General features: G+C 49.3%; 1 protein-coding gene across 11 annotated transcripts in view; it reads right to left on the reverse strand.

Annotated features, from left to right (window-relative positions):
• CEP112 (centrosomal protein 112) overlaps positions 1 to 8,747 on the reverse strand; it is a 339,838-nt gene that overhangs the window by 119,743 nt on the left and 211,348 nt on the right. For 10 of the 11 annotated variants that reach the window (XR_003506951.1, XM_027519223.1, XM_027519224.1 and 7 more), the window contains one exon: positions 5,278 to 5,508. The exons of the other annotated variant lie outside the window; for it this stretch is intronic. Coding sequence is in view for 9 of the 10 variants with exons in the window: in XM_027519223.1 (XP_027375024.1) it covers positions 5,278 to 5,508 (231 nt within the window). In the remaining variant the exon portion in view is untranslated. The remainder of the gene's footprint in view (positions 1 to 5,277; positions 5,509 to 8,747) is intronic. 11 annotated transcript variants of the gene reach the window in all.

The raw sequence follows: 8,747 nt of genomic DNA on the forward strand, positions 1-8,747 counted from the left end.
TACCTTTTGCTGCACTGATCTAAGAGATTTTTCCTTCATCCTAGGTGAAAAAATTTTCCCTCAAGAACATCTCAAAGGATAAAGCCAGCAACGTCCGGTGAACGGCGGTGCTCCCATCGCTACTGGTACAGTCAGCACATCGGGAAGCTGGGCCACAGAATGAAAAGGGGGACTTGGAAATTTTAAACGTTTACTTTTAAAACAAACTGATTTATTTATAATTCTAGATGTTATTTTCAAATAACCCCTAACATAAAAGACACTGCCTTTTAATTTTCTCCTGGTAAGACAGCTGTCTAGCTTAGGCACGCAGACTGACCTGCTCTCCAGACTTGCTAGAAAGCAGGAGTGCTCTGCCTGGGGCAGCAGGGCGGAGGGAGGAGGTGAAGAAGGTCATTGGGAGACCCGGCACGCTGCCCTCCTCCGTCCACATGCCAGACTCTGCAGTCCCACTCATGTGGGGGTGGTGAGACCTTGACCATGTTAAGTATTCAAGCTCGAATGATGACAGACATGCTGCTATTTCTGCTTAATAAGCAAACACCCCAGAAACGATTCCAGTATTTACTTCGTGGAATCCCTGTGAAACAGGTGCATCACATGAGAATCAGAAGCAGGAGAGAGCTGGACACTGGTGTAAAACTGAGCCTCGGAGGGACATACAGCTCCTCTCATCACATGTGTATAAGACATAGCCCCTATTACCACCCAAAGAGGGCTTACAATTGAGGCAACTGAAGATACCTTAAAATTCTAAATGTTAATAAGTAGAGTACATCATGCAAAATGCAGGACTGGATGAAGCACAAACTGGAATCAAGATTACCAGGAGAAATATCAATAACCTCAGATATGCAAATGACACCACCCTTATGGCAGAAAGTGAAGAGGAACTAAAGAGCCTCTTGATGATGGTTAAAGAGGAGAGTGAAAAAGCTGGCTTAAAACTCAACATTCAGAAAACGAAGATCATGACATCCGGTCCCATCACCTCATGGCAAATAGATGGGGAAAAAATGGAAACAGTGACAGACACTATTTGCTTGGTCTCCAAAATCACTGCAGATGGTGACTGCAGCCATGAAATTAAAAGATGCTTGCTCTTTGGAAGAAAATCTACGAAAACCTAGACAGCATATTAAAAAGCAGGAATATTACTTTGCCAACATATAGTCAAAGCTATGCTTTTTCCAGTAGTCAAGTACGGATGTGAGAAGTGGACCATAAAGATGGCTGAGTGCCAAACAATTGATGTGTTGAACTGTACTGTTGGAGAAGACTCTTGAGAGTCCTTTGGACTGCAAGGAGGTCAAACCAGTCAATCCTAAAGGAATACTAAAGACCTGAATACTCATTGGAAGGACTGATGCTGAAGCTGAAGCTCCGATACTTTGGCCACCTGATGTGAAGAACTGACTCACTGGAAAAGACCGGATGCTGGGAAGGATTGAGGGCCGGAGGAGAAGGGGACTACTGAGGATGAGATGGTTGGATGGCATCACCGACTCAGTGGAAATGGGTTTGAGTAAGCTCTGGGAATTGGTGATGGACAGGGAGGCCTGTCTGCTATAGCTCATGGGGTCACAAAGAGTGGGATACAACTGAGCGACTGAACTGAACTAAGTTTTCCAAGTTTCCATCTGCTCAGGTTTTTTCTTTTGTATTAGATTAACTGCCTGTTACGTTCAGAGGCATTGCTAGAGCCCAGCGCCCGAGCTGCGGGGCACATGCCTGGGAAACACCCACCGGGAGCCCCCCGACGCCCGAGCTCCGAGAGGGTCAAGCTGGGCACTGTGTGTCGAACAGTTTTTGCAAATCTGAACTGTTTGAGAATAACATTTAATTTAACATTTTAAGGACACAAACTTCACTTTCTTTGCAAAGGAAAAACTTGGGGAAAAGATCAAAGTAAAAAGAACAGAATTGAGATCAGAAATCCATTTTAAGCCAAAATGACAATGTCTTCATAAGTTAATATTAATCCTTTAATTATAAATCTCAAAGGTTTAAGTAGTTTCTGTGACCTTAGCTTTGGATAATTACACCATATGGAGCTTTTCTTAAATTTGAAAAAGATGCTGAGTTGTTGCTCCAGGCCTTTTGGTGACTTCCGCCTGGCAGAATTCCAGTACAGTCCTTCAGATGCCATTAAAATTATAGACTAGGAGCCCAAGCCTGTAAGTACCATGTCAATTTCACAAGAGCTTTTTAAATTCAGTACAGTGTGCAAAATGTGTGATGTGTTCATATATTTTAAGATATCAAATTGTGAAGCTTAAAGCCACTGCTTATACTGGAGATTTCACAAAGGAACTGATAGAGTATACTAAATACAAATAAAACTTTTGTGTTTCATAAAATCAAAGGACAAAATTAAAAGGCAAATACCAAAAATACTTGCCACCAAGAATTTTATCATCCTAAATACGAAGTTTATATAAGGTGATGAGAACAATGCCAGGACATCAACAGAGGAGAAAGAGCTGAAGGACATGAACACACAATTCTCAGGAAATGAAATGTGACTAAAAGATCTGCTGTAAACATCCAGTCTCACTCTTAAATATGAAATCAGAAACAATAAATGTTTCTCACTAACACCCTGCCCCCAAATTAGAGTATTAATACTAAGGACTGGCTATATGAAACAGATATTCTGTGGGGAAAAATATAAATTAGTACAATGTTGTTGAAAAGCAATTTGACCCTGTAATTCTACTGGGATCTTAAACTAAGGGGAAAAATGGAAATGTTGACAAAATTTTTAGTATGAAGATATTAATTTTTGCATCAATTTAGATAACTTTTAAAGCAAAATGTTAAAAAAAAAAAATAGAAGAATTTCGGCCTGGGCAGCCCGCCTGCCCTGATGCTCTACCGAGCGGAGAGGACAGCAGGGTGAGGGGACGGGGAGCCTTCCCCGGGCAGAGACCTGCAGGCAGCGAGGGAGGCAGCCCCCAGGCCTGGCCGCTGTCCGCGCGGCTGGACTGAAGTCGGCTCACAGCTGCATCCCGGCCGCAAGCATCAGGGTCCACAGTCCCACCAGGAGGCTCCTCCTCCGCTCGTGTGTCTCCAGACGTTTTCAGCCCAAACCCTGACTCCTGCACTCTGTGGACCTCTCCTTCCTGCGGCGCCCCGTCCCCGAGCGCCCCCGCCTTGCCCACGGTCCCGAGGCCACGCTCAGTCCACACCGCCGCCTGCAGTGCTCTGCCCCCGGTCACAGCGGTTCTCAGTTCCAAATCCGGGACCTTCCTCCCCGCTCGGCCTTCCTGATTTTCTGTCACATCCTTGATAAGCGTCCTTTCCAAACCGCCTCTGCCGCTATTTCCAGGAAAAAACATTTTTCTCCTCTTCCTCTGCACAACCCCTGTCTCCTCCCCAACTTCACGAGTCCAGCACGGCTGGTGGTTTGGGGGTACGCTCCCCAGCCCCCGCGCTGCAGCCTCCGCTCCGTCCGGCCCTCCTGAGGGTCGTCTACAAATGCTCCTCCAATCCACATCACTACTGGGCCCGAACGGAGCTCATCCTCTCCCGGACCAGAGGCCCCGACAGGGCCGCTCGTGAATGCCGAGAGCGGGACTCGCACGGAACGGTTGCCCGCTGGGCCGACTCTGAGACGCGCCTCCTCCGGTGGGGTCGCCACCTTCAGGCACCTCGAGGCGCCCTGGGGGCCCCTCCTGGACTGACCCCTCCTCTGCGCTGGTCCTGCCAACGCTGACAGAAGAGCCTCCTAACAGCCCACTGGGTCCTGACACTTCACGGCAAAGGAGCCCTGAGTGACCTCGGGGTTTAAGCTCGGGGCTAGGACCAGTGCCGTGTGAGCTCGGCGGGCCTGCTGGTCAGGCCCGGCTGGAACCGCGCCGCCCCGTTGGCCACCCGGCCACATACACGTCCATCACGGTGCGGCTCAGCGCCTGCTCGCCCCAGCCCCGCGTCGTGGCGTCCAGGTGAATCTCACCTGTCCCAGGGGTGCCCCGGACGCCCTTACTCCAGCGCGCCTCCCCCGCTCACCGTGCCCTGCTCACAGCCCCTGCGTGTCCCGCAGCCGTCCTTGCCCACGGGCTCCTCAGGGACAGGGGCCTCTCGTTCTCGCCTTTCTACGTGGCTCCCAAGTGCTGGGATAATGCCTCAGACACAGAAGATATTCCAGAAATATTGGCCAAATAAGTTACTGGCAGTGTCCAATACTATTATCTATAATCTGTATCTATAAATTAGAACACATATAAACCTATACTTGAAAACTTTCTGCTTTTATTGAAAAGAACCACATTTTATTAAAATGTGGACACCTGATTCAAGAGAACGGAGGCCTCAGATGCCTGTTTTAAGTCTGGCTTCACTATCTGGACTTTAACCCTCGGGGCACACGGTGTCCAGGCCAACAAAGCCTGTGTCCTTAGAGACACTCTGCCCGGTGGGCGGCGATGAGCGGCGGGGGCGGGAGCTTTCCAGGGGCAAGGAGCGGGGGTGGGGTGGCGGCTCTGTCCGCATGGTCCCCCTCGCTGTGGCCAGAGGCTGAGATGGCCCCGCAGCAGACGCCCTGGCCCAGACACTGTGCACTCTGCCTCAAAGCTCTGACTGTGCTGTTCTGACGGGATGGCCACCCGTGACCCCACTGGGTGCACGAAGGCCCCGCGGCCGGCTGTGTCCCTGAGGCTCGGACGCTCCCCTGCCTCTCAGCAGAGGGGACTGAGGCTGAGTGTCCGTCGGCTCCAGCGCGCCGCCATGCAGCCGCCCTGGACGACCCGCTCAGCGCGCGCCCTCTGCCCCTCGCCGCCCCGACACGTCTGGGCCGGAAGCAAACCCTGAGCCCCGCTGCGGACACCCGGGCCCCAAGGGGACGGGGCCGGTCACCGCCCTCCGTGCCCCTGGCCACGCCAGCACGGTCACCTCCCGCCCGCATGCCTGCAGTGGTTAAACTGGTCTCCCTGCGTCCAGCTCTGCCCTCGGCGGAAGTGAACCCCCGGCCTCCGCTGCTCACAGGGGACAAAGCCCAGCCCTTTCGAGGGCCTCCACTCAACGCCAGAGCCCACATACTCCTGCCCAGGGTGATGCTCGACGCATCTTTCGTCACTCGGCAGGGGGTGTTCCATCTGTCCCTCCCCGGGAGACAGGGGTGTTAGGGAAGCCTGAGACCTGCAGACCGCGCACCTGCAAGGCTTATAAACTGGGGGCCGGCTCCAGGCCACGGCCCCTGAGAGGTGAGCCGGGAAGGCAAGGCGGCGGCCTGGGCCTCGTGCACGCCCGCCCGCTTCCCACCGCCCAGCCGCCTACCTTCTCCAGCGTCAGCTCCGTCTCGGCGGCGTGGGTCTTCTTCAGCTCAAGCCTCATCTTCTCCGACTCGGCCTTCAGCTTGCTCACCGCGGCCTCGTGGTCCCGCGCGGCCCTCTGCTTCTCCTCCTCCCGGAGCAGCCCCAGCTCCACCAGCTGCTGCTTCCGCTGCGAGTTCACGCTGACCAGCTCCTCTCTCAGCTTGTGCACCTGCGCCTCCATGTCCGCAATCACCTTGTTAGGGAAACGCGCAGAGGATGTGACGGGAGTGCGTGGAAGGACACGCGCCGCAAGGCTGACAGACGCGCCCCGCCGCCCCGCTCCGCCGCCCTCCTGCTCCGGCCCTGCCAGCCCCTTCGGGCTCAGACATAGACGCCACCGGAAATGTTTTACCCCGGACAACGCGTTTAGTTTTGTTTCAAATACCTTCGCAAATGGAATATTACTTGGTTCTTCTGCAACTTGCTTCTTCAAGTATTTGGCATTATGTTTCTGAGATTCCTCAGTACTTGCTACTCAATTTTTGTTTTTATTTCATTGATTTCTGCTCTTATTTTTGTTATGTCCTGCATTCTACATTCTTGGAATCTTTTTTTATTCTTCTAACTTTTTATCTTGGATATTTCACTCATTTATTTTTATCCTTCCTTCTTTCTTGATTTATAAACTTAGACTATGAATACTGCTCTACTGTTGCGTAAGTTTAATCTCTTAGATACACGGTATTTTCGTTATCATTTAATTCAAAGCATTTTTAACTTTCATTTTTATTTTTTCTTTGACTTATGACCTGTTTGGAAGTATGTCTCTTAATTCCCAAACACGTGGGCACGCTAACTTCCCAGGGATGTCACAACAAAGTACAAAAAGCTGGGTGGCTTTAGACGTGTTTACTCTCTCACAGTTCTAGAGGCTACAGAATTATCAGGCTGGACTTATTAATTTAACGTCTCTGTTCCATTCTCTCTCCACTCATTATGAACTCACACAGATGTAAATTAGATCTTCCTATTCTTTCATTTCATGAATTTCTCATATTTTCCATCTCTTTTCCTCTCACCTACATTCTAGGCATTTTCTGCATGTAATTAGGTCTCAAATCCATACAGATTCTGAATTTCAGTTGTTTTATTTTGGGGAGTTTATTCTTACACAAATATGGCGATTTTTAAATGTCTTTAACCGCTTTAGTAAATATTTTCAAGTCCTTTAAAGTCTTTCCCTTTACAGCATATACTAAGCATGACCGTCTGTCTGAGGCTGATAATTCCAGCATCTCAACTGTTTGCAGCTCCCATGCTGTTGTTCAGAATTTTTAAGACCCTGGGGTCATTGTATTTTGTTTTTGTCACACTACGTGTTACTCTTTTCAAATGCAGGCTCGTGTCTGATGGGATTGGAAGTGGTTCTCCAGCCACCATCTGACCCTGACAGACCCTGGAGATGTCAGCAGGTCTGGATGACTTTAGAGCAAGTTTTCAGCCTCGTATCCCAGGGCACACTGATGTGACAGTTCGGGCATCAGATGTTCCTGAGCTTATAGGCGTGGATTTTCAGGAGCACCTCACTCAACACTAAGGTTGTTTCTAGTTTACTGGTTTCTTTTTTTTTTTAAATTGAAATACAGTTGCTTTAAGGGCTTCCCTGATGATTCAGTGGGTAAAGAATCTGCCTGCAATACAGGAGACGCAGGAGACCTGAGTTCGATCCCTGGGTCAGGAGGATCCCCTGGAGAAGGAAATGGCAACCTACTCCAGTATTCTTTCTTGGAAAACCCATGGAGGAGCCCAGTGGGCTACAGTCCAAAGGGTCACAAAGATGGTTGCTTTATAATGTTGTGTCAGTTTCTGCTGTGCAGCAAAGTGAATATGTACATATATATATATATTATTGTTGTTTAGTCGCTAAGTCGTGTCCAACTCTTTGCAACTCCATGGACTATAGCCTGTAAGGCTCCTTTGTCCATGGATTTCCCAGGCAAGAATGCTGGAGTGGGTTGCCATTTCCTCCTCCAGGGGATCTTCCCGACCCAAGGATTGAGCCTGCATCTCCTGCATTAGCAGGCGGATTCTTTACCACTGAGCCGCTGGGAGGCCCTATATATACAGCCCCTCTTCTTCAGATTTCTTCCCAGCTAGGGCACCACGAGCACCGAGTAGGGCCCCCAGTGCTGCACAGCAGTTTCTCGTCAGTCACCTGTTGAATACACAGCAGTGTGCACGTGTCGAGGCCCGTCTCCCGGCTCACCCCTCCCTGCTTCTTCCCCGCTTGGTGACGGTTCTCTGGTTTCTAACTCGTCTGCGCCTGGTGGCCCTTCCGTGTCCCAGCTCGAGGCCCAGTGGCAGCCTAGATCATCACCTTAAGCAAAGCCTGGACTTTGTTTTACTCCTGTGCCCAATACAAGTCCCCAAACTGAAGTTCAAGTTCACTCGGTCCTCAAGGCGAGAGATGCCTTCAGCACTCCGCTCACACTTCTGGGTTTCTGTTTTCATTTAAATGTTGACATCTGCGCATCCTAACTAACTCAACCGTTTGTGAATACACACACACACACAAATGTGCTTTAAAAAACTGCATCTGGCCTTTCAAGTTGTTTTCACAGGGAAAGCAGCGCAAGGACCCTGGTGTGCCCAGCCAGCAGGTGGTCAGCTGGTTCAGGCTGAGGGCACCTGGTGCCACTGTCACTGTCTGTGCATTAGCTGAGAATGCAGCGTTTTCTGAAGCCCAGTGGCAGCTGTTTAAGGCACCGCATGCTTCAACAGGCGCCACATAACCCAACCATCCCCTGACCGGACACACCTTCCAGGGCTGGGCGTCATCATTCTGTATATTTTTATCAGTTGACTAGGCATGTAATGGTAACTTAGAGGAAGGTGTTTTAAATTGCTGGCAACACTGATAATGCACTGGCTTCAATCCAACGGTGATTTTTCAAATAGAAAAACTATGCTGAAAAATGTATCAACTAATTATGGAAGAAATAGACATTAACTGAAAGAACTCAATGCTGAAGGTGTCCCTCAGGTATTTAATATTTCAGTCATTAGCATGTGCTGATAACTAGAGTGAGGAAACTGACAAGCTCAATCTGGAATAGATGTGTTCATTTTTCTTTAATATTATAAATAGTAAGCTATAAAACTTCCCCTATGTGACTGACATAAAAGAGCAGAATTATTTTAAAAATTCAAAAATTACTAAAGGCTGTGTCTCTAAGAGACAAACCATAAGGACAACTTTTAGTTAACCTGACTCTTAAATAACAGTTCAAAAACATACAGACCAGAAAACATGGAAGCGACCCCAGTGTCCACTGATACATAAACGGGTAAGCGCAGTGAAGTGCGGTTCATACACACAATGGGATATTATTCAGCCTTGGAGAGGAAGGAAAGCCTGCAATACGCTACAACACATGTGAATCTTGAGGACATGATGCTAAGTGAAATAAGCCAGAAGACAAAGGCTGTGTG

This window comes from Bos indicus x Bos taurus, chromosome 19, assembly GCF_003369695.1.
Source record: "Bos indicus x Bos taurus breed Angus x Brahman F1 hybrid chromosome 19, Bos_hybrid_MaternalHap_v2.0, whole genome shotgun sequence".
Taxonomy (NCBI): domain Eukaryota; kingdom Metazoa; phylum Chordata; class Mammalia; order Artiodactyla; family Bovidae; genus Bos; species Bos indicus x Bos taurus.